The sequence below is a fragment of the Pipistrellus kuhlii genome, unplaced genomic scaffold (genome assembly GCF_014108245.1).
Source record: "Pipistrellus kuhlii isolate mPipKuh1 unplaced genomic scaffold, mPipKuh1.p scaffold_m20_p_6, whole genome shotgun sequence".
Classification (NCBI taxonomy): domain Eukaryota; kingdom Metazoa; phylum Chordata; class Mammalia; order Chiroptera; family Vespertilionidae; genus Pipistrellus; species Pipistrellus kuhlii.
In genome coordinates, this window is record NW_023425562.1 from 64,971,726 (window position 1) to 64,998,515 (window position 26,790).

Genomic DNA, 26,790 nt, shown 5'->3' on the forward strand with positions numbered 1-26,790 from the left:
GCCCTTCCTTCCCTGGACATACATAAACCCAACCAGCACTGCTATTTAAATTCTGCAAAAATGCCACCTCCCAGGACCGTGGAACTTTTGTAATGTTGAAGATGTTTCTTGTCTTCATTTGGGTAAGAGTTGGCTGAGGTGTCTTGCGCATAAAAATGTTCATAAAATCAGTTAAAATCGTTGAAAGGTGGCTGAATTAAGAACATTTCCTTCATTTGGGGCACAGGGAGCAAGAGGGCAGAATCCGGGCGGATTGGGGGAAAGTCAAACCGGCCAGAAAGGTTTGTTTATTTATTTTAATATCTGTCACCAAGGGAGCACGGGGAGGACCTGGGTGCGAGATGGGCTTGGAACTTTGCGAAATGCTTGTGCGAGGACGCCAGGATGGAGCCTCCGCGTGCGGGAAAGGAAAGGGCTGGGCGGGCCGAGGCGCTGAGGGGAGGAGGAAACCCGGCGGGAGGCGGGGGGAGTTCGGTATAAAAGGCACCGGGAGTGCAGAGTGCCTGCCACTCCGAGCCGCTTCTGGGAGGCTGGAGCCACTGCAATACCCGGAGGGAGAGAAACGCGCGGTGCCACTGCAGCGATCTGAGCCCACCACCGCTATCTGAGCCCACCACCGAGGGACCCAGTTTGTTCCTGCATCATCGGAGGAGAGGAACCCGCACCCTCCGCCTGACCCAAGCCCCTCCACTCGCCAGCTACCCCTGCGAGGAATGAGCGGGCCGTGGGAGCCCGGGGCTGCAGAGCGGTCATGAGGCGGCGGCTCGGGAACGGCGGCGGTGCGTCTGCAGCCCCCAGGTTGTCCCCGGGCACGGCGCCTCCGGGATGAGCCCCGGGACCCGCGGCTGCCAGAGCTGAGCTTCACCCGCAGTGCCCACCTCGGTTCTGCGCGCGGGAGCCTCCAGCCCGGCCCGGGCAAGCAGCTCCCCGCCGCGACACCTGCGCGCTGGACCGGACCCACGCCCGCCCAGCCAAGCCGGATCGCCGCCCTTCCCAGGCTCTGCGGAGAGACGCGGGTGCAGGAGCAGCTGTGCACAGGAGGCGGGAGGCCCACCGGCCCGGAGCGAGTGTCAGGATCCTTCTGGAACGACTCTGTCATCCCCCCTCGTAGGCGCGCCAGCTTCAGGAGGGGCGCACAGTTGCAGACAGACACCTGGCTGGCCTTGCGCCCCCTCGGTCCTCCATCACCACAACTCCAACTCCACTTTGTCAATAAAGGTTTCCAAATCCGCCCAGGCACCCCACCCACCCACCCACAGCCCCGAGCTGCAGTGCGCATAGGGCTGTGCCCTCGAGGGCCACCGCGACTCAGGCAGAGGTGGCGCCCGCTTGGCACATCCCGGCAGTTGGACGCGGACCCCGGAAGGGCGCCCAGGTCCCTTCCAAATACTGACAACCCCTGTGTCCCCGGGCCCCCGTTTGAAGCCAGTTCACCCTAGCACTCCGCGGCCCCCTAGTAGCCCGGGCAGCAGGGGAGGTGGCTTGTCGGATGAGTGGCTCCGGGCGGGAGAGCCCAGCGTGGAGGTAACTCCGGGCCGCAGCCACTGAAGCCCTCCTCCTCCTTCTTCTCCTCCTCCTCCTCCTTCTCCTCCTCCTCCTCCTCCCCGCGCTCCTCTGGCGGCCGCTCCAGCTCCAGCAGCGGCGCCGCGGCCACATCTGGGGCGCCCATGTGCGCTCGGGGGCTTGGCTGCGCCCGCCCCGCCGCCGCCGCCCCCGCTGCCCCCTGTCCGCAGGGCAGTCCCCGGCCCGGCCTGGGTCCCGGGCAGCCCCCCGTCCCCGCCGCCGCTGCAGGGAAGCTCCGGAGTGTGCTCCGCAGCCGGCTTGGACGCCCCCGGCCCCGCCGTGGCTCCGCCGTGGTGCGGCTGCGGCGGAGGCGGCGGCGGCGGCGGCGGCGGCTCCTGCTCCCCGGGCCCGGCGCGCCCCGCCGTGCCCAGCGCTGGCCCCGCCGGCCCGGGGAGCGGGGGCCCGGCGGCGGGGGCCGAGGCTGGAGCCGCGCTGCCGGGCTCGGGAGCTCCGGCTCCTCCTCCCCCGGCGCCACCGCCGCCGCCGCCCGCCGCGCCGGGTCCTAAAGCCGCGCGTCTCAAGAGGATGGTGCGCCTGGCGGCCGAGCTGCTGCTGCTGCTGGGGCTGCTGCTACTCACGCTGCACATCACGGTGCTGCGCGGCACCGGGGCCGCCGACCGGCCGGACGCCGTCGCGGGCAACGCCAGCGGGACCCAGCGGCAGGTGAGTGCAGCCGGCGCGGGGCGCGTGGCCGAGGGAACCTGTGGCTGGGCGCCGGGCTCGCGCTCGATGGATGCGAGGAGGCGGTTCCCCGCCCCACCCCACCCGGGAGCAACTGTTTTGGCAGCCCTTTTGCCGGGGCCACCCGTCTCAAGCTGAGGCGGAGCGGGAGTGCGTGTTGGGAGGCTGGACCTGGCGCGCAGATCGGACGGACGCGCGCCCCCAGGTCTGCATCAGGGGCGCGAGGCGTGCAGAGGGCAGAGGAAGTGTGGAGCATGGACGTGTTTGCTTTGGGGGGCCGCCAGGCTTCGGTGGCCCTGTAGAGGCCGAGTACTGTTACTCTGGGAGGGGAGAGGGGCGGAGGTTGCGGAAAGAGACTTTATAGGATAATATCCCTGAACGAGAGCCCTGGGGAGTCTGCCTCTTCTGAGAGCAAGACCAATGCCAAAGGTGAGGGGATCATTTCCCCGCGGAGAGTGGCCAGGCATCCTCTCTGCGCCCGCGCGGTCCCGGCGGGTGCCTCCGATGTCCCGCGTGGGCCTCACGGAGGCTCCCTCCCCACTGCGGTCTCGGCCAAGGGCAGGGCGCGAAGTCCAGGCACCTGCCATGCTTTGAGATGGAGTTACTCAGGGTTTTAAACTTATAGCAAAGACTTCTTCCTAGCTCTCTGCCCCTTGAGAAGGGGGTTGTAACGAAGATCGAGTTTAGCTAGGAGCCCAGGGAGGGGTGGGGGAGTCTCCACGGGGTGGGGTGAGTTGGGGGCGAAGTCATATAAAAGGTGAGTTTCGGTTTCCTAATAAAGGATTGCCCAGGTAAGGATTGCCTGCTGCTACCTTGGAAAGCGCTTCTCCTTGGGTCTAGTGATGTGACAACTGTCAACTTGGAGGCATGGGTAAAAGTCAGCAGGGATTTCCTCAGAAAGTAGAGGGAAGTCTCTGGCTTCTAAACATCTCCTCCTCCAGTTAGCCCTTCTAAAGCTCTTTGCTGTCCAAGGCCATACCACCCTGAACGCGCCCGATCTCCTCTAAAGCTCTTTGCTCTGCAATGTCCAGATAAGTGTTGTCTCCAAAGGACTTTACAATCGTCGCTTAGTGTTTGCCTCTTGATGTACTTTGTTGCGGAAAAGTTTACTGTTAGAGAGAGAATTCGCATCTTTAAAACAGTGCTTACTGTGCTACTCTTTTAAGTGCTTTACAAAAATCTAACATTTTATGAGGTACTGTATTATTACTATCTCCCCTTTACAGAACACACACACCAAAAATAAATAAATAAATAAACAAACAAACAAATCATGAGGTTCAGAGAGGTTAAGAAATGCTCCAAAGTTCACACATTCCAAACTCTTGATGAATTACACCCCATTTACTCTCTGCTGGGGTGTCATAGCCTAAAGCAAGGTGACCCTTGTACACAGGCAAAACCAGGAATGGGAAAGTATTCACCTCAGAGCCTAAAGTCCTCTTAATTTGGGGGCCTTTCTGAAAACGTCCTAACTTTGTGGGGTCCGCTCGCCTTCTCCTGTGGGCAAACAGGCACAGAGACACACTGATGGGCTTCCTTTAGGGGAACTGGAAGATACTGCCATTCTATGGACTGCGGCACACCCACCCATCATGTAGGAATCATTCTTAATATCTTCAAGATTTCCGGGAGTCCTATTTTATACATGATGCTTTCTTTCTCGTGGCCTCGCGAAAAGCTGCAAAAGTGATGTTCCATGGAAAAGTAAATTTGGCAGGTTTTTTAATGAGGTGCTTGCTATCATTAGAAGAGCCTGGGGCCGGCCCTTTGCTGCCTGAACAGTAAGGTAATGAGAGAAGCAGCTGGTGGAAGTGGCAACTGCAGAGGGGAAGTGGATTACATTCTCCAAAGCACCTTTGGCTGAAGCACTGCCCCCAGAGAGCGGAAGAAACGGGGTATTTAGAAAGAGCAATGCCCCTGGGAAATGCTTGCTGATATTCCAGCTTCAGTTTACCTTGTAGTATGTTCGGTTATTCTGTCCACTCAATGCCCATATCCAGACAGAATGATGAGTTTAACAGTTTGGTTCATAATTGTACCCTCCTTTGTAATTTGTTAGTATAAAAGTTTTATAGTCTTCCTGACGAAAGCCGTTTCATTGGCCCTCTGATTCCCCAAAGTCATTCTGATTCCAGTGGAGAATGTATGTTCCATCAAGTAAGGAGTTCTGCAAAAGACATCGAGTAGCCTGTTGTATTCTGGCCCTAGGAAGTAAAGGCACTAGGAGCAGGTGTATTTGAAAACAAAACTGCAGGTGATGCATTCTTTCTGCTTACTGGACATTTTTAACCTGCCTTAAATCCTTGTATTGGCTCTGTGTGATCTTAAGCTGCTAACATCATTCTTTGCAACTGGAAAGTGTATCTTTATATTACTTTTTTTTTTTTTTTGTAATCTCTGCTTAAAGCATTCTAAAATAGGAGGTTGATGTCAGAAATACAAAGTGGTAGGTGAATTTACCCAAATTGTAGTATATGTTTGGATCATTTAAAAGAGATACACTCTTATATTTAAGATCTGGTGATTTTGTCATATCAATGACACCCGATAAAATAGTAGTGAGAATAACAACCATAATAGCTAAGATTTGTAAAATGCCTTCATGTGTCAGACACTGTCCTTAGCACTTTAAATATAGTAGCTTTTTAAATGTCTGCAAAAATTCCACATGAATTAGGTATTGTTACCCCTGTTTCAAATGAAAAAAAAAAGGGGGGGGGAGATTAAGTAACTTGCTCAAGGTTGCACAACGAGAAGCTGCTTAATTTGTTTTTGTTGTGTTGTAGTGTAGAACTCTTTGAAGAATATTTGTATTCTAAATTCTTAGAAAAGTCATCATGCTGATCATGAGAGAGAAAGCCTTTTAACAATTTACATTTTCAAATTTCTTGACGGTTTTATTGTGTCAGCTATGAACATATCTACAATATATCTATATCTAGATAGATAGATAGATAGATAGAGAGATAGATAGATAGAAAGAGGCAGTATGCAAATTAGCCGGGACATCGTAACAGCCACAACTGGCTCAGGAGGAGGCTGCGCGTGCAGATGGGTGGATGTGGTGAGGAAAGCCACGGGTGGCGAGGCCCAGAGTGGACACACACGCAGGGGGGGCCTACCCAAGCTGCCATGGCATGGCTGGAGCAGGCCTGAAGCGGACACAGGGCAGTGCACCAGCAGTCCTGCCTCTGGACATGAGCTGCAGAGAAAACACCTTTTCTGACGGCTCGTTGGCTAAGTAAGATCCCTGTCCACCACTCGCAGTCTTCTTGGTAACTTGGGTAATAAGAATACAAGAAGGTGATCTAGGGTTTTTCCACCTCACTCCTAGAGGAAAAAAAAATGAAAGTCCACTGCTTAAGGGGCTAAGAAACTTCATATCCTGCCCTAGCCAGTTTGGCTCAGTGGATAGAGCCTCAGCCTGCGGACCACAGGGTCCGGGTTCGATTCTGATCAAGGGCATGTACCTGGATTACAGGCTTCTCCCCGGCTGGGGCCCAGGTCAGGGCTCAAGCAGGAGGCAACCAATCGAAGTGTCCCTCTCACTTTTATGTTTCTCTCTGTCTTTTCATCGCTCTTCCACGCTCTCTAAAAATCAATGGACAAAATATCCTCAGATGAGGATTAAAAAAAAAGAAAGAAAGAAATGTCATATCCTGTGAAAGAGACATCTTGAAAATGCCTAAAGAAAGTTGTAATTTTTTTCATGGTGAAGTACTTGAGTTCGTGTTGATGAAAACACCTTGGCAGCTTTGGCAGCCAGCAGTGGCAGCAGCAGCGAGGTGATGGGGGTGGCAGGAATGGTCTCCTGGACTGTGAGAGGGGGCAGGCTAGGCTGAAGGACCCCCCCCCCCAACCCAATGCACAAATTTCTTGTACTGAGCCTCTAGTAAGTATATATATAAATACATTGATACATCATATATGCCTACATACATAAACATGACTTAACATGATTTTTTTGGTAATTTCAGCATCCTTGGGGATAGATTTTTTTTTTTTTTTTTTTTTACTCTGTGACTCCCTGTGCTGGCGGTATGCTATGAGGAGGCAGTAAAATGCTTTGAACAGACTATCTCTATTGAATATGTGTGGCTCATGTAAACAATGTTAATCTTTGTACTATTTTTAGTATTTTAAAATATCTATTGATACTAAGAAATTACACAGTTGTTTGCAACAGGTGCAAAAGATGCAGAGACTAACTTTTTTCACTTTTGAATGAAATCTTATCTCCTCATTGAAATAAGTTTAGCTCATGTTGATCAGATATGCAGATTAGTTCTTTCATATGTCTGTAATTTATAATAGTAAGAAAACAATTATATAACTAGAGGCCCAGTACACAAATTCCTGCCTGGGTGGGGTCTGGCCAGCACAGCCCCAAATGGTGCAGATCAGGACTGGGCATGTCAGGATGAGGAGATGGTGGGAGATTGACTGAACAGCCCACCTTAAGTGGGGCCTGATCAGTGCCAGCCAGCTGGGGGAAGGGGCTGAGGGCAATTGGCAGGAGGGCCCGCCCCCTGATTGGTTGGGAGGGCGATCAGGGGTGGGGCCAGCCAGGGGGAGGGGCTGCAGGCCCATGGGGTAGTGGGGGCCCATTGGGGTCAGAGCCAGCCAGGGGAGGGGCTGCAGGAGGTTGGCCCGCTGGCCCCACCTCCTGATTTGGCCAGTTCGCTGGCCTCAGTGGGCATCATTCCAGTCACTGGCTTTTTATATATATAGATAAAAGCAGCCTGGAAGACAGAACATTGCAAATTCTATAACCATAGGTAATAATAATAAAAATATTTTACCTGAAATTCAAATAAGTGCCTCTTTACTAAATCTCAGTCGGATTTAGAACCATGAATTTCTATAGATTTTAAATATTAAAAGTAGAACTCATTAAGACAATGACATTTAAGCAAGTGTTATAAAACATCAAATTGGTTATTTTTACAGTAACATTAAAGCAAACCAAACTCTGAAATGTAACTAAATGTCTTTGTTCTCTAATTCCTAACTACAATCTTATAGGCACTTCCTCTCTTTTATTCCTCTACTTGAACTCAGTAAACCAGCTTAGCTTCTTGTACTCACTGATTCTGTGGATTCAAAAGTTCACCTGAGCTGTTTATAGCAATAAAAGCAAAAGATATCAACTTTATTCACTTTTGAATGAAATCTTATCTCCTCATTGAAAGAAGTTTGGCTCATGTTGATCAGATACACAGATTAGTTCTTTCATATGTCCTTAAATTTATAAGAGTAAGAAAGCAATTATATGTACCAAACATTTATCTGTACTTGATACAAGTAAGTTTCCTTACAATGTCCCTATAGGATAGATAGTATTTATATGCCCACTTCAGAGACGAGGAAATTGAGGCCTGGAGCAAGTTATTGCCCAAGGCTATGTGGTAAGGCAGAGCCAGGATTCAGACCCAGGCCTCAAGTGGAGCCCAAGTTCTTTTTTTTTTTTCTTTTTTAAAAATATATTTTATTGATTTTTTACAAAGAAGAAGGGAGAAGAATAGAGAGTTAGAAACATCTATGAGAGAGAAACACAATCAAGGTACATGCCCTTGACCAGAATTGAACCCGAGACCCTTCAGTCCGTAGGCCAAAGCTCTATCCACAGATCCAAACAAGTTAGGGCAGAGCCCAAGTTCTTGTTTCAGTCAATCAGCAAGACTCCTCCAGCTCTGACTCAAGGCAACAGCCATTGTTTCTTGTTTTGTGACTTGCCTGCCCATTTCCCAGGCAAACTGCTTGCTCTTATCCCTAAAATTCTTTATAATTGTGGTAACCGTCCCACTTAGCTACTGCTGCATAACCACCCCAAAACTTAGTGATTTAACAGCCATTTTGTTTGCTCATGACTTTGTGTGTCAGCAACTTCTCTGGACTCACCTGGGTAGTTCTGCTGATCTTGCCTAGGATTACTCATGTGGCAACAGCCTTCTGTTGGCTTGACATGAGCTAGGATGGTCCAAGATGACATCATATGTCTGATGGTTGGTGCTGGCTGTCACCTTGGCTCTCTATCCACATCATCTTTAATCCTCAAGGAGGATTTAGCCGCATTTCTTTACATGGTGGACTCAGAACAGCAAGAGGCTAAAAGCAGAAGCTGAGAGACCTCTTGATGAACTTGTACAATGTCCCTTCAGCCACATTCTATTAGGCAAACAAATCACTGGGTCAGCTCAGATTTTAGGGGTTTTAGGGGGAGGAAATAGAATCCTCCTGATGGCAGGGCCAGCAAAGTAACATTGCAAAGAACCATATGCAGTGCTGTGCAGGGGTGGGGGTGGGGGTGGGGGCGGTGAGGAGGGGGGAAATAAGAATTACTGTGGCCAACTTTGCTAATTATCAACCATATTGAACTTTTGCCTCATGAACTTTGTAAATGTTTGGACCAATCTTGCACTCACCTTTTAACATTGTTTATGCTGCCTTTGGCCATGCAGAAACTTTCCATTTTAAATGTAATCAACCCTGAATCATTTCCCTTATGACTTTTGATTTTCTTGCCTTATTTTAGAAAGTTTTCATAAAATAGAGATTGTCAAAATATTTAAATATATTTTGTTCTAACACTTTTAATTTTATTTACTTATTTTTGTTTGTTTAAGACTACAATCTACTTTAAAATTGTTTATGTGTGTATGGTTTAAAATAAAGATACAGCCCAGCCGGTGTGGCTCAGTGGTTGACCATCAACCTGTGAACCAGGAGATCATGGTTTAATTCCCAGCCAGGGCAATTCCTGGATTTTGGGCTCCATTCCCAGTGTGGGACATATAGAAGCAGCCAATCAATGATTCCCTCTGATCATTGATCTTTCTATTTCTCTCTCCCTTTCCTTTCCTCTCTGAAATCAATAAATATGTATTTTAAAAGAAAAGATAAAGATATAACTCTGTTTTTTGTCCAAGTGAATAGCCACTTGTCCTATTATATCTGTTAAATACTTCATTCTACATTCATGGATACAAAATAACACTTTTATCACATAAGTAAAATTTTCACTTTCACATAAGTCTTCATTTTATCTATTCATTTACCAATACCACACTAGCTTCATTTTATGTACTTTCATAAAATTTTTTATGGCAAATTTTCTTTCATTTAAATCTCTGATTAAAAATTCACCTTATTCCGGGGTGAGTAATCTATTCAGACAATGTAACTTTAGTCAATTTTGATAATTTATGTTTTTTCATACATTTTAACTGAATTTCAACTTTATCAGTATAAAGTTTGTACATAGCACAAACATATTTTGCAAATGCTTCATGACTTCATGTTCTTTATGATGAATGAAGTCTTACATATTTTTATAAGACCCATCTGATCAACATGTTTAATTATATAATATTAGGTAAACCCTCTAAGTCTTGATTTTTTTATTGTCTACTAATCTGCTGATTCCTCAAAGAACTTAATTGTATTCATACCCTACCTTTGTGGATTTGTCTGTTTCTTATTATCCCATTAATTTTTGCTTCATTTACTTAGAATTCACAAATTTAGGACATAAAATATCCTTTTTATTGGATAAATTTTTATTTATATTTTTATTGACTATTATCTGAAATACTTTTCTTATTTGATATGAGTATTGCAACTGCTGTTTTATTTTTATATTTGTTGAGTGTCCTTTTCCAACCTTTCTTTTTCAAACTTTCTCGGCCTTATTTGATTTAAATATCTCTCATTAATAACCAATAGCTAAATTTTCTTTTTCTATGCAATACATCAATAATCTTAACACATTTATATTATTATGATTACTGGTAGATTTAAAAATATTTTTCCAATATATTTGATGTTCTTAATTTGTAATTTTTATATTGCTTCACACCCCCAATTTATCTATGTTTTCTTTGGCAAAAGAGTTAGCTCATGTCTAAATTTTCTCATCTATTAAATAAACATATAATAACTATTTCCTAGTGTTGTTATAAGAATTTAAACATTGACTACATCATGAGTACTCTATTAGATCTTGGCATTTAAATATTTAATAAATATTTAAATAAGGTTTGTTTTCCTCATTTTCACTAAATTTTGGAAAGACATATTTATGTTACTTTTAACATACTAACAGATTTGCATTTGCATTTTTCTTTCAGTGCTGAGAACCAATAAATATTTGTAACATAATCTCTCCCCCCAAAAAAGATAATATTCTGACATGCTTTTTATCTCTCATGACTACCACATTTTCATCACATTATCCAAATAATTAGTGCTATATTACATCTTTATTTCTGTTGTTGTTGTTTTTATTCTGTCTTTCATTCTTTCTTTTTCAGTATAGTTACCTTAGGAATAATTTCTTAACAGTTTTATTATGTTTCCAATAATTACTTAGTAATTCATTTGTTCATTCCCAATATCCTGTACTCTCCTTCTGAAGCTCCTATTAGAATTTGAAACTAATATTGGAATTTCAAAATCTTTCTTTGATGTCTCTCACTTTTTTCTCTCATATTTCTCTCTCTTTGTGGTTTTTTAGTATGTTTTGTGTCATGGCTCAATCTTTCATGGTTTACAAGCCCAGAGCTCTCTCTTCCACTTCTTGATCAGTAGTTCCCTGTCCTCACTCTTTTCTCTCAGCTTTGATAGTCTCTCTTTTCTTCTCTTCATTCCTCTTCTCTTCCTCACCTTGTCATTCTCCTCCTCCTTTCCACTCTTCTGCTTCGTATTATCTCTTTTTCTCTTTCTCCTTGCATTTAAAAAAATTAATAATAAATAATTTACATACAATAAACTTAATGTGGCTGAAAGGTTCAGTTCCATTTTTGACAATTGTATATGTCCATGTGGCTACCATCAAAATTAGGATATAGAACATCCCCATAATCCCAGATAGTCCTCTAGTGTACCCCTGTACACAACTCATCTCTGTCAGAGACAACCAATGTCTGATTCCTATACCATAGATTAATTTTGGCTATTCCACATCTTCGTATAAATGGAATCATACTGTATGCATTTTGTGTGTGTGTGTGTGTGTGTGTGTGTGTGTGTGTGTTTGGGGGTATGTCTGGCCTCGTTTGCTCAATATAGTATTTTTGAAAATTGTTAATGTTGTTGTAGATTTCACTTTTATGGCTCTGTGGTATTCCATTGCATAGCTATACCACAACTTACTTGCCCATTTCCCTATTGATGGAAATTGGGTTGTTTCCATGACTTTGGATAGCTATATATATATATATAAAAGCCTAAGCGACCAAATAACTGGTCGACCAGTCACTATGGCATGTACTGACCACCAGGGGGCAGCTGCTCAACAACTGCTGTGGTGACGCAAGCTTCTCCCCATTGGGATTGACTGGGCACAAGCCTGCAGCAGGCGCAGCAGGGCCAGGATGACGAGAGTGGCAGGCAAAAGCAGCATGCAGCGTTGGACTGCTGGTTTCAGCCATCCCACAGGCCATGCTAAGCAACCCCCACCAGTGCAGGAATCCGTGCTCTGGGCCTCTAGTTATGACTAAGACCATGTCAATGTTCTTGTACAAGCCTTTCTGAGCACATGTTTCCATGTCTTGCAAGTAAATACTGGTAGTTAAACTAACACAACCTTTATCCTAGATATTACTATGGGAATTCTTCTGGGGAAATTCACTTTTTTTGAGATCTTTCTTTCACTTTCTCAACTCTGTAATGTTTCACTTTCAATGGGTTACATTTGTTTTATATCTACCAGAAGTCATTCCTTCTTCCATGGGCGATCCCGTTTTAGCTTTCCTCTTCTGTAGTGATTAATTTTTATATTTTATCTGACGCTTCAAGAGAATTTGAAGAGGGGAAAGAGGTCAACAAAAATGCTTGGTCCACCACCTTGAACTGAACCATTATAATTGTATTTCTTCATTTTACTTTCCTGTATACAAACCAGAAGGAAGTTATATTATTTGTACAACCTCTTCATTCATATTCTTTCACCCATATTCTAGAAGGCATTGATCTGTGAGGCTGCGGGGAAACCTCAAAACTCATAAGAACGACCCGTTCCATAAAGAAGAATCTGTTTTGGTTTTAAAGCCTGCACAGGAAAGAATCCCACAACCTTCTATATACCATCAAAGTGGGGTTTTTTGTTGTTGTTTATTTGTTTGTTTGTTTGTTTGTTTTATAGCCTTCAGAGTCAGAACATTCTTCCTGTTATGTCTCCTTTAAATCTTATTTCATGTTTGTGTTTTTCTTCCCAGCATTATGAGCAAGTGATTTCTTCTTTTCAAAAACATCTCTTGCAAGTCTTGAAGGTTATTAGTTAATAGTTCCTGTCTTTTCCAGATTTGATTATCTCGGTTCCTGTAACTTGTCTTCGTTGGTCTTATCTTACAATGTTTTAGTGGTTTTTGTGGTTCTCTTGACTCTCTTTCATCTTCTGAGAAAGTCTTTCTTTTGCAACCTTGGCTCAGGACTTTATGATTTATAAAGAAAAGATGGTGATGAAGCCTTTTTCTTCAGTGATGGCTCAGAGCACCCTTCTGTCTGTATTCATCCCCTAAAAGACAGAAGATTACTTAGGTCATGGGATCTGGCATCAGACTAAGACCCAGGATTATATGCAATGAGTTTAAGAAACAGTGAGAGAATGTGTATTGAAAAAACACACACACACACACACACAAAAAAAAACCAGATTCCATTCCACATTTTATTTAAACTGTCTGTATTCCCTTTCCATGATAACTTCATAAGATGCCATGATCATAAAATATATAAAGCTGAACTTATTTCTTTGTGTGCCGTGTCAGTGCAGAGGTTAGGTGGAGCACCATGCTAATAATGTCACCAGGCTAATGCCCAGCATTTCTCTTGGAACTAAGCACTCACTCACTCACTGCCCATGATAATCACTCCCTTGATAACATGACCTTTGGGCCCTTTCTTTTCTCTGCCTTCTTTCTCCTCCCCCTCCCAGTTAACCGGGATCATTTCCCAGGTATACTGCTTGCTCTTTGTCTCAGGTTTTGCTTCTGAGCACTACAAAGCACTACATCATGGCACCTGCTGCTTCTTGTCCTTAACCAAGGTGAAGTCTGTTCGCATCTGAAAGGGGTGTGTTGTGGGCAGCAACTCAATCAGGCCATACCAGTCTGCCAAGAATCTGGGAATTTCAAAATTTTAGAAATGAGAAGGTCAACCCTAGGCAAAACCTACACATTGCTGGTGTTTGGAGAGCTAACTGATCATCTTTCTCCTGAGAGCCTGATCTGGTGCTTGTTTGCTATTTTAGGTGGGAGGATGAGCTGCAGTGGAAAGTCATCAAAAGTGTGTCATCCAATGCCTGAAAAAGGCAGGGGCCACGGTGCCTTGGTAAATATAGCTTTACATCAACTCCCCCAGCACAGACCAGCATGTATCACTGGAAAGTTGTCTCTGTAAACTGAGGAGAAGTAAAAACAGTAGGTTAACTGCCCCTTCTTCCTGTTAGCCTAACCCATGCACACGTTAGTAAACCAAGACATCATTCATAGAGCACTCTCGGTGGCTGGTGCCCCTCTGTAATAGAGCAAACCCTTCCCCCGGGAAGAGGCCGTGCTGCAGGGCCCATGGAGTGGGAGCTTTCTAGCTTCAAGTTTGGGGCCCTGGCTGCCAGACTTGTAGTTTGGGGCACCCCCAACCCCCAGATGTTTAACAGAAGGGGCCTGGAAAAAGGAAGAAACACTGTGAATGCAATAGACCATTTCCTGCTGGATACTACATCTCTATTTTCAAAAATAACAAGGTGTGGCTGGAATCTATATGAGGGATGCAAGGAAGCTGGAAATGATGTCATAGGCCACCTGGCGTTAGCTTACTCCCTCAGGCATCCAGATAGAATATTCATGCCAATGCCAATGAGACACATAACAAACATGCCTTAGCTCCCAGCCATCCTATGGAGATAGAGATGGGAAGAGAATGAGGGGGAAATGGTAGTGTGTTATTATTTTTTTTTTATTACAGCTCTATTGAGCTATAAATGACATACATTGAACTGGAGTTACATATTTAAAGTGAACAATCTGATAAGTTTGACACTCGTGGAACCATCAGAACCAACAAGATGTTGAAGAAACATATTTCCAAAAGTTTTCCATGCTCTTTTGCAGTTCATCCCTCATTCCCAGCAATCTCTAGGCCACCATGGATCTGCCTTTGTTGCTAGATTTTTATATAAGTGAAATCATACAGAATGTACAGAACAGTGACCTTTTTTGCAAAGATGCATCCATGTTATTTTGAGCATAAAGAATTTGATCCTTTTACTTTCAATTGGTATTCCATTGTATGCAATTACAATATGCTTCTCCATTCACCTATTAAAGCACATTTAGATTATGTTCCAATTTGGGCCTATTAAAATAAAAGTGCTGTGAACACACAGGTGTATGTCTTTGCATAAACATATGCTCTTATTTCTCTTGTGTGAATATTTAAGAGTAAAGTGGCTGGGTAATATAGTACAATAGATGTATGTTTAGCTTCTTAGGAAATTATGGCAATCTTTTTAAGGTGCTCACATAACATGTTTAGAATCTATAACAACCCAGGGACATCATTGGAAAACTTCAGAGAATTTGGAAGTTGAATCCCAGGATTACCTTTCTACAGTTAAAATATAGATGTGTGAGCTACAAGAGAGTATGAAAAACTAAGAAAGAAGGTACTGCCTCCTTGGAAAGGATTCTCCTGTTTTTGTTAGCATGCCCAAAGTACAAACATATCACGGGGCCTGATTCTCCAGGGAATGGTGGCGATGGTGGTGGTGAAGGAAAGTTAGGTGCTGGGCAGGAAGACAGGTTGGAAAAGTGTCCCCGCAGAAGACTCGGCTTCCTTGAAGCTCCCTTTCCCGAGGTCCTACCTGACTGAAAAATTAAGGAAATCAGATACAGGGGTCGTAGCTCCTGCCTGGGGACTCCATTACATTGTGGCTTGGAAATATGGTATTGGTTAGGAGCCCAAAATGAACTGGAAGTCAAGTTTATTGCTGGGCACCTTCAATTTTCAGGAAGTAGATAGGACAAAAATAACGGGGGAGATCTCATTAGGTGTTTCTAATTCTTGGCCCAGGAAGTGGGCTGAGGAAATGTCAACATGAGCCAACTTCCTGGCCACTCTGGTTATTAGGAGAGGGCAGATTATTAGACTCCCACAGCGTTCTCACTGGAGGGCAAGAACTGTCCTTCCCTTATACATAGGAGGCCCATCCTCTGCCCTGATGTTCACCAGGTGCAGCTGTGACCCAGAGATGCAGGTGAGAAGCTCCAGAAGACTTCTCCACCCTTGTACCCAGAGCGTGGTCTGTGGAGCAGCAGTGGCAGCAACTCCTGGGAGCTCCTTAGAAAATGAGAATCTCAGGCCCCACCTGGAACTATTGAATCAGGATCTGCATTTTTAACAAGGGCCTCAGGTTAATCATACACAATACAGAAGCACTGGTCAAGATGCTTGTTTTTCTTGCAAGTTACAAGTCTCAGAAAGTACTTGATACAGATCAGGTATTATTTAGCTACTAGAGGCCTGATGCATGAAATTCGTGCTAGGGCTCGGCCCTCACAGCCACAGCTTCATCCAGCAGGTCGTCAGGAAGAACGTCCAGGAAGTCATTTGGCTGTCTGGTCTAATTAGCATATTATGCTTTTATTATTATAGATTGCCCAATTATGCTGCATGGCAAATTACTCCAAAACTCAGTGGCCTATAACAGTAAGCATGTATTCTACACTTGTAGGTTTGTGCAACCAGCAGGTTACCTGCGATGCATCTCTCTCATGACGATGAAAATGCACAGAAAGGTAACCGAAACCGGTTTGGCTCAGTGGATAGAGTGTCAGCCTACGGACTGAAGGGTCCCAGGTTTGATTCCTGTCAAGGGCATGTACCTTGGCTGCGGGCACATCCCGTCCCCGGTAGGGACTGTGTAAGAAACAGCTGATCGATGATTCTCTCTCATGATTCTCTCTCATCGATGTTTTTAACTCTCTGTCCCTCACTCTTCCTCTCTGTAAAAAAATCAATAAAATATATATTTTTAAAAATGCACAGAAAGGTAGAGGTGAGTCCAAATAGATTGCTCACTTCAGCTTTTGCTTGGGTCACTCTATTAGCACCCCATCAGCCAAAACTAGTCACAAGACCCAACAGAGTGGCCAAAGGCATGAGCTATGGATTTGTGTCAATTTCACTTCTGCTTCTCACTTACATGCGTGCCCTTAGGCAAAAGCCTCCTGCTTGTCTGTGCTCTTTGTCCTGTTCAGTAAAATGGGACAATAATAGCTACCTTGCTGGGAGGTTATAATGTTGTGAGGACCGTCGTTGGTGCATAGGAATGGTTTAACTCATAGAAATGGTTTAATACAGAGTAGCGTGACCTTGGGATAATAATTTCAACCCACATTTCATTTTCTATATCTAAGAATAGAAATCCTCATGAGGTAATTCTACTAAATTTTGAAGTTTATCTTCAGAATTGATGATAATGGCCGAAACAGGTTTGGCTCAGTGGATGGAGCATCAGCCTGCGGACTGAAGGGTCCCGGGTTTGGTTCCGGTCAAGGGCATGTGTCTTGGTTGCGGGCACAACCCCAGTGGCGTGGGGGCGGGGGGGTGCAGGAGGCAGCTGATCGATGTTTCTCTCTCATTGATGTTTCTAGCACTCTATCCCTCTCTCTTCCTCTCTGTAAAAAAATTAATAAAATATATTTTAAAAAAAGAATTGATGATGATGATGCAAAAGCCAAACACTGAACTTTTATTCTGTGCCTAGAACTGCTATAAGGACTTTATATGTATTTACACTTTTAAACTTTATCCCCAATGGGGATTATCTCTATTTTGCAGCTGAAGAAACTGAAGCAGAACAATGTCAGGAAAACAAGGTTTAACATCTGATTGTTCTGAGCACCTCACATAGAGAAGTGATGTAGCCCAAGCTAGCTCCATGAGGCTGACACACATTCTGCCTTATGCCAGTCGGTGATGCCTCTAGAAAGGCTTGTCTCTCATATGGGAGAAGGAAAGGAGAGGAGCAGCTCAAGAGAAGAGCCTAGGGAAGCAGCTGGCCCCCTGGTTGAGCAGAGTCTCCAGCTCCACTCTGCCTGACTATGTGACTATATCCCAGCAAGCAGATGTCCAATGAATGTGCTGAACATTTCCAATGCGCCCCAACCATGACATAGGGCTGTGTTGTGGAGCTGTATAGTACAGAGTCAGTTCGAGGGGAAGGATATAGCCCAAAGGATCCTGCCTCTGAGAAATGAGAGCTGGAAAAGGCTGTGGAATGCCCTGATAGCACAGGACTCTGCCCATCAGAGATTGTTTCTGAGTCAAGATACGCATATGCCTCTCTTTCCACCTTCCTTCTGAATGGTCTCCCTTGTGTATTTTCACTGCTGAAAAATCATGCGCTCCATGGTAGGGATGGAACTGTGCCCACCAATATGTTACTCATCACCGTGGAGCTGTAACAATGTACGCCTGCAACCACTTTCACTGAGGAAGGGGCAACCTTTCCTACCTTCCTTTCTCAGATGTAACAAGGGAAACAGGACATGCCTGGGACAGGAGTTCCACAAGCTTTGTGAGCTGGATATTCTGCTTTTTAATCATTGTTGCTGGCCAGAACATCTTCCTTGTGACTAATCAGATGTCTCTTTCCTCAGTTCATCCCAAGGTCAATGGTCAGAGTTTTTTCAATGTTTTCCATAGTTCCCTGTCTTCTTTTTTATTTATGGCATTACAGTGCTATTATCTAATCAGCTTGTGGACCACTTTGGTTCTAGATCATTTTCTGTTGTTCGTGTTGAGTTCCTGACTACCATGGACAGTCAGTGAATTTGATCCTGTTTTGTTTTATTTGTGATGGCTTGTGCTCCACACACTTCAGGGATATTCCACAATGCCCTCTCTTCTGTCCCCTTTGAACCCCAAATGCTGAGTTGGAACCAGTCTCATTTTAAGTATCTTAATAGCTTATTAATTTGGTAAATATCACAAAAGTGAGCACTGATGGGTAGATAGCTAAAAAATAAATTTTAAAATGTATCCCCACTGAAAATATGAAAACAGTCTTTTATCCCATCAGAATGACAAAATGAAAAAAAAAAAAGAAAAAAAAAAACTGAAGACACAAAGGAATGGTGTGAATGTGGAATGCCTATAGGAAAATAAACTGATATGAACACTTTTGAAAATTGTTTCTCCAAAGTAATTACTGAAACAGAATGTAATGTGTACCCTCTCACACAGCCATCCTAGCCATCCTGGGTATATGCCCAACAGAAGCTTTTTCCTGTCTGCACTAAAAGACCTGGAAAAGAATGCTCATAGTAGCACTATTTAAAGCAGCCCCAAACTGGAAATGGCAGAAATGCCCATCAACAATAGGATGGATAATAATGCAGTAAATGCCCATACTCGGAATGAACAGATGACAACTACGGCAACAGGTACAACTTTATAAGTGTAATGTTGTATGAAGGAAGCCAAGGACAAGAGAGTACATGCCATGCATTTCTGTTCCCATGAGGTTCATAACCAGGAAAAACTAATTTATGCTGTTGGAAGATTCATCAGGACAATGGTTATTCTTGTCAAGGAAGTGACCAGCAGGGTCTACAGGGGTTATGTTCTGTTTCTTTTTTTTTTCTTTTTTTAAAATATATTTTATTGATTTTTCACAGAGAGGAAGAGAGAGGGATAGAGAGTTAGAAACATCGATGAGAGAGAATCATCGACCAGCTGCCTCTTGCACACCCCCTACTGGGGATGTGCCCGCAACCAAGGTACATGCCCTTGACAGGAATCAAACCTGGGACCCTTTAGTCCGTAGGCTGACACTCTATCCACTGAGCCAAACCGGTCCCGGCATGTTCTGTTTCTTGATCCAAGTATTGGTGACACAGGTGTGTTCGTTTGTGAAATCCCACTTAGCTGTATAGTCACGTATGTGTATATGCCCATATGTGTGTCATACTTCAGTTAAAAAATAGAGTAAAGAACACAGCATGCAGGGGAGATGGTGCAGAAGAGATGGCCATTTTACTCTGGTATCTGCCTCCCGCAGCCATGGAGCCCACTCCTGGTGCTCCCTGATGCGTGCTCCCCTGCACGCGAGTGTCCGCATTTTAATGAATGTGGACTAGTTTTGATGATGGGGATCTCCCCTGCCTCCGAGGCCCTGTGCTATTGTTGCAACATCAAAGACCAACTGCTGGTTAAGATACAGTCCATATGAAAAGAGTGACCAGCAAATTTACTGCTTGACTTCATTCCCTTTAAATGGAACTGGCCCCATGGTCCTCTTTCAAAGCTTAATTATGGACATATATCTTCTTTATAGGACACTGTGTACAATAAAGAGCAGCAGTAACTTAAATTTTATTTAAAGAATACCTTTGAGGCAGCCGTGAGATGGGCATTCCATCACTGTGGTTACATGTGCCCAACACTCCCGAAAGTCTAGCCATTGGCCTTCTATTCAACATGGTGACTTTTGTTTTAGACTAATGGAGTTATATTTTTATGCTCCAATCTTTTCCTTAAACTTTGCAAGGTCTTGGAAAAGTTATTAACAAGAGGCAATCTACTTCAAACCAGAGAGCCACCTCATGGAAATCAGGCAACATGGTGAAGTTCATATGTCATTACTCATTAACTTAGTTGGGGTTGCCCTTCATAAAGTAAACATTAATTAAGGAGAGAGGCCAGACTAAGGTCCTGGATCAGTTACATGCAGCTCTCCCCCATCTCCCCCCACCCCCCTCCCCCAATATCTATGTGGACAGCATCCCTTCACTCAGCCCTGCTGTAGAAATCTCAGGGAGTCACTGACATTTACAAATACTAGAACTGGGTGAGAAAAGAACAGAGTTGTTTCTATGACTTCCAGAAAATGAAGGATATTATGACCCTTCTAAGAGGGAAAACAGTTCTACAGTACACAAGTAAAATTGCTTATCACATAAAGGATGTCTTTGACTCAACTTGGAGTCTGACCCAGGTGCTGGAGAAAGAGGCATCTAAGATAAAAATTACCAGTCCAAACAGTCTAGAATGATCCTTTCAATATGCAATCACTTATTACAGCAGTGAACCTGCCCCCAGGGGGTAAAGCATTTTAAAGAGTTGTCCAAGCTTCCACTGGCTCATAGCTTCCACTTCTGTTTACTCTATTGCTCTCACATAATTCAGCACTCCGAGAAAAGCCTGACTCCTGCCTGTATCTCCTTTCTGCTCCCCTCACTGGCACATGTAGGAAGACACATCAACCACTGAAACAGTTACAATTTTCTTGCTGAAATTTGATTATGGAAAAAGACACTTATGAAATGAGATAATCTTATTTATAAATAACAGTAAGCATCAACTAGAAAAATCTATGGAATCACTGGAAAGTGACTCTAAATACTTGAACAGCAGGTAGAAATAATGGGACCTGGGCTCTTCTGAAGGTACCTGTAAGATGGCTTTTCTATTCCAAGTCAACCCTGCTAGCCTCGTTGCCCTGAGGTGCAGTCCAGTGCAATTCCTGTGCTGCACAGTGGTTCACTCAATGCTTTTTCTTCAAAGGCCAGCCCAATGCCAAGCTCTGGGATAACCCACAAAGGAACATCAATGTCCTTGGCCTTAAATTTGTACATAAATGGGGAAGAAGAAAAAGGAAGTGGGCCAGACCAGACCCACGGAACTCAATTACAGAATGATATGGCACCAAATAAGTAGAGGATTGTGCACCATGGTACAATTCCCATTTTCCTATCATGAGTGAAGAACAGGGATCGAGGCAGAGGGGAAAAAGAAGAGAAGAAATCACAGCTTTAAAGAACTGCCCTTTAATTAAGGAGAGCATTGCTTCTCTGGACCTCTGAGTAGTTGTTATAAGATTGCTCAAATTATTAACTCAATTTACTTTACTTTGAGGGCTCCTGTGTGTCTCTATTGTTTCTTTGGGTTGGAGTTTTTTATGCCACTTAGGATGCGGTATAAACAGAAGTGCTGTGGAAACCTTCCAGTGAGATGGAGCCTGCCCAATTGGCCAGAGCTGTCTGCAGGCTACGCAGACTCCCTTAAAAGAAAAACTCTGCACCTACAAAACCCCAAGTGTTCAGCCTGAAGCAACATGAGGGGCCATCTGTGGGCTCCCCATTGAGGTCCAAGGAAAGGTGGATGCTGGCCAGAGGTTTTCTGTGGCCGAGCCCCTGAAATGTCTTGTTCCTAATGGCCTAAGTGGAGTGCCTTTTGTGTCACCAGGATGCCGGGGCACATGACAGGTGCTCATACACAGAGGGGTCACCACCATGGCTGCAGGCGTGGTCACTATAGGTGTGGTCACTGTCCTGCTCACTGGGCCTAACCACAGCTTCATCTAAGTGCTACACCACCCCCGCAGCCACGGTGAGGTGTTCTGCTTAGAAGGCAGGCTGTGGACACTCACCAAATCCTAGAATTTTGTTGTTGCCAAACAACTTGGAAAACTAAGTTCCAACTTCTCATTTTATATGTGAGAAATCCAAAACCCAGAAAAATGGAAGGACTTGTCCAAGGTTGTACTCCACACAGTTGGCTGACTTGCAAGCCAGTCCTCTTTCATGAAGCCATTCAGAGTCCTATATCTGAACATCTTTAAGAGTTTTCATCGTCTTTCTTTGCTAAAAAGCATTGCAGCAAGATGTACATCTAAAATGTTCAGACTCTGTGACGTTACAGTTGCTGTTGGGTGGTTTGGGGATTTAAAAGAAATTTAAATGAATATGAATCATGTCTCTTTTATTTCAGAGACAATCGGGTTGCAGTCAGATAAAAAAATGTACATTTAAGTATAGAGTATGGCCCCACCATATAGTAGCATTCCACGATGCATTTCTTCCTTTCAGCCCTTACATACTGAGTGTCTCTTAGGTGCAGGTGTTGGGCTTGACATTGGATATTCAATAGACAACAAGCTTATGTTCTAGAAAGAGAGATTGATTATAACTAATTCATAAATAAAGTAATTATTATAGACCATTGTAGGTGCTTAGCAGGACAATAAAAGGAAGCAGAGGTAAGGAACACCTGGGGTACATACTAAACCAGTTGTCCAAGTAAGGACTTGATAGAAAAGTGACTCTTAAGTTTCAAACTGGGGAACAGGAAAAGGCCCACTGTATAAAGAACTAGGAGGAGAGCAGGTCAGGCAGATGGGTCAAAAGCACCAAAGTTTTGAGGTGGGAGTGTAGGCAGATGGTCTTACCATTAGAAACTTTTATGAAAAGTTTCTAATATCAACAAAGCCTAGAAAAAAGCATATACACAATGGCTCCTGTTCCTGCAATGAAATAAGCAGTGAGGACAATGAGGAAGAGTAGGAAATTTGGAGAGAGAAGACATGAAGTAGTTATCTTGGATACTGGAGAAGGCGAGATTGTGAGGGAAGGGCAGTTGATTTTGGAACAGAATGAGTACTCGTTTGAGGTTTGAGAACATGAATCTAAAATTGAGCAGTTTTGGGCTCTTTGTTTTTATCACCAATCTGCCTGCCTGCCAATCTAGAGAAGTTGGGTCATTAGGTTCAACCAGAATTGAAGTTTTACAAATGAAATAGATCGGAGGGAGAGAAGTTGGCAGAAGGGTTGAAGGAAGTTGCAGAGGAATGGTTATTACCAGGGAACATATGAATAAGAAGGAAAGTCAAAGTTAGAGAAAGCTGACGGTTGGTGAGAAAATGTGCATAGACTGAGACCTCACAGAGTTTGAAAACCAGAGAAATGCATGAGCAGAACAGGAAGCATCTTTGTGTAGAAGATTTGCTGACAAAAGGGCTGAGGGTTGCTAAGGTGCAGAGGAGGCAAAGTCTGGTGGTGATGAGGTCAAAGAGCCTGAAAGGCCATCTACATGGATGTCCATTTGATGCTGAAGTCACCAAATAGAATAAGAGGAGACTAGTGAATGAGACTGAGACAGAAGCTTAAATTTTCAGTGAACGAGAGAGAATGAATGGGAGCTGCACATAAAAGTTAGAACATCCAGCATTCTGAAAGGAGCAAGGTGGGTTTTTACCCTAATTTTTTTTTTTTTTTTTTTTTTTAGAAGAGGGGAAAACTGGTCAGGAAGCCGCTATCAGGACCAGGAAGTCTAGAAAGAGCTTGAAAGGATATTCAGAAAAGAGATTGAAAATGAAAGGAGATTGCTTATCATGAAGTGAAATTCGTGGAAGGTTCAGTAGGAAAAAGGTTTTGGAAGGTGGAGGTGGACAGGTTAAGTCCAATTAAATGACATTCAAAACGTTGTGAGGTGAAGAGCCTACAGTTATGGAAGATCTCCTCAATGGCCACTGGACAAACCATGGTGAAAATGGTCTTAAGCTTCTCTTGAATGAAGGTGCCACCCTTTGCTCAGTGGTAAGGCGGTTTTGTACTTTGTTTTTCTCACAGCAAGAAGATTGGCAACAAGAATTTAATTACAAGTAATCGCATTTCATATAAAAATCCATTGCAAAGGTTTAGCATGAAGATTTATTCCACAGTTCACAGGCATGGTTATTAGCTTTGCTGGATAGCACCATAATTCAAGCATAAATGCAGAGATAACGCAGTTTCTTAAAAATCCCAGGCTAACTGTTTTGTTAACTACCATTCAAGTATTTTGGAGTTGTAAATGTATTTGTAGGATGACTTGTTTTATATTGGGAGAATATTTCCCCCCTTCCCAGGCTCCTAAAATCAAACTACAGATGAAAAATCAAAGGAGGGTAAGATGTACACAAAGGAAAGGTGTGTTTCACCCATGTGTCAGATTCAGAAGCATCTGCCTTGTCCGGCGTGCATGGCATTAATTTCCTGCCAGTTTTCTATTGGAATGCCCCCCTGAGTCGCTTGAAATTGAAAATCAAGTCATGTTTTATTAATCAGCTCTAGGAAATGGTGAAAGAGGTGGCAGAGAGGTTTCTTTTTATGAAAAGTTTCTAATATCAACAAAGCCTAGAAAAAAGCATATACACAAATTTGGGCCATGAATCTGGGATTTTAATCTCAAAGAACATTTGTCCCCTACCATCTTCATGTCAGTAAGTAGATAAACTTTCTGGGCCTCAGTTTCTTCATCTATAAAATGAAAATAATGCTATCTTCTCAAATGTGCTGAGGACATTTGGGGAAGCACAAGTCCCAGACTTTAGTGAACACGTGCCACATGCAAGGGTTATACCACTTGCCCTGGGGTATAAAGGGGAGTGAGAAGCAAGCGACCATTCCTACTCTCCCTGTATGAGATATCTTTAGTTCCAAAATTTAGCAGCTTAAAAAGCAGGCGTTTATTATCCCAGGATTCCTGTGGATCAGGAAATCGGGCAAAGCTTAGCTGGTCACCTGTGGTCCAGGGTCTCTCATAGGCTGCAGTTGAGTTTAACTTATGGGGCAGCAGTTATCTCAAGAGGACTAGCTTCCAGGTTCACTCACTTGGTTATTGGCGAGATTCAATTCCTCACAGGCTCTTAACTTGAGGCCCCCAAAGCTCCTTGCCCTGTGGGTCTCTCTATGGGATGCTCACACAGGGCAACTGATTTCCTCAGAGCAAACAGGGGGGTAAAACCAGAAAGAGAACGTGAGACAAAAGCAGGCGTCTTCAAACTACGGCCCGCGGGCCACATGGGGCCCGCAGAGGAGTCTGACCCGGCCCGCCAGGTTTTTTGGGCAGTGAGCGCAGCCGAGGTGTTACAGTAGGAATTAGTAGTTCATATAGTCCGGCCCTCCAGCTCTCTGAGGGACCGTGATCTGGCCCCCACTTTAAAAAGTTTGAGGACCCCTGATGGTCTTTTGTAACCTAACCTCAGGGACACCCCATCACTTTTGCCAGCTCCTATTTGTTAAAAGCAAGTTGTTTATTTCATCCCACACTCAAAGGAAGGGGATGGCACCAAAGTGTGAATTCAGGAGATGGAGTCATTGAGGACCTTGCAGAGGCTGTCTTCCTTTCCCCCTCCACACGTATGTGGGTTCCTGATCAGTCCTGTTTGCTTCACTGTCTGGTGGGTGATCTGGGCCCTTACTTTCCCAGAACTTGTTAATTTCAATTCTAGTCTCTCTCTTCATGTCCATTCAAAACATAATATTCAAAGTCATCTTCTTAAAAATGCTGCTGTAGCCCTAACTGGTTTGGCTCAGTGGATGGAGTATTGGCCCACTCATGAGCCGTGGTTTGCTGCTCTGTTGACTAATGAGTTTGCCAATCACTAGGATAGGGGCTTAATCACAAGGAACAACAGCCTGTAATTATTGGAATTGAGAGTCTACATCAGTGGTCGGCAAACTCATTAGTCAACAGAGCAGCAAACTGCGGCTCACGAGCCGCATGTGGGTTCTGGGTTTGATTCTGGTCAAGGGCATGCACCTCAGTTTGCAGGCTTGATCCCCAGCCCTGGTCAGGATGTGTGGAGGGAAGCAACCAATCATTGCATCTCATATTGATGTTTCTCTCTCCCTGACTCTCCCCATCCCTTCCACTCTGTCTAAAAGTCAATGAAGAAAATATCTTTGGGCGAGGATGAACAACAACAACAAAACTGCTGCCCTCCCCTGCTTAAGAACTCCCAACAATTCCCTCATTCCTTGCCTCAAAACAGGTATTGAAGCATATACCTGGAATCAATCAACTTTTCTGGCTCTTTCCTTTATTAGCATTTGCAGCCAGATGGGACTGTTACTACTCCTTGAGCCCACCCCATGATACTTTCCCTCCCTGCTCTGGCACTTGCCTTGGCTAATATGGCCTTCCTCTTTCCTGCTGCAAACATTCTGGACAAGCCCCAAAAGCTTTCCTGTGAACTGTTGAGGAGGACGTGGGCCATATCTAAACCCTCATGGCATTGTATGTCCAGGATGATTGCACTCTTTCACATATATGATTATCTGGAGGTACGACACATCCCTACTGACCACTCTGCCTGCCAAAACCGAGCCAGGGGCTGGAGAATAGGAATGGTCGCTTGCTTCTCACTCCCTTTTATACCCCAGGGCAAGTAATATAACCCTTGCATGTGGCACGTGTTCACTAAAGTCTGGGACTTGTGCTTCCCCAAATGTCCTCAGCACATTTGAGAAGATAGCATTATTTTCATTTTATAGATGAAGAAACTGAGGCCCAGAAAGTTTATCTACTTACTGACAGAAAACAACAGCAGAGCCCAGCTTCATTTCCCTGGTTCCAAGATGTCATTTAATCTCCTAAAGCACAGGCCTCTAAGAAGGAAGTGACTCCATTCATATCTTTTTTTTTTTTTTTTTTTCAGTATAGAATCACCTAACTTGACCTGATTTTTAATAACATAATTCAGTCACTCAACAGCCCTGGCATGTAATAACATTCCAACTCTTGGATTTATTTTTATTATTATTTTTTGTTAATCTTTACCTGAGGATAGTAGGGAGGGGGAGAGACACAGAGAGAGAAACATCAATGTGAGAGAGACATATCAATTGGTTGCCTCTCGCACACATCCCAACTGGGTCCAGGAATCAAACCTGCAACCCAGGTACATGCGCTTGCCTGGAATTGAACACATGACAC

The 26,790-nt window shown here is 44.2% G+C and overlaps 1 protein-coding gene across 2 annotated transcripts in view; it reads left to right on the forward strand.

The window, feature by feature from the left end:
* The first annotated feature begins 2,086 nt into the window (after positions 1–2,086).
* ISM1 (isthmin 1) overlaps positions 2,087–26,790 on the forward strand; it is a 73,532-nt gene continuing 48,828 nt past the window's right edge. For both annotated transcript variants that reach the window (XM_036417755.2, XM_036417756.2), the window contains exon 1: positions 2,087–2,226. In XM_036417755.2, coding sequence (XP_036273648.1) covers positions 2,089–2,226 — 138 coding nt within the window. In that variant the 5' untranslated portion in view covers positions 2,087–2,088. The remainder of the gene's footprint in view (positions 2,227–26,790) is intronic.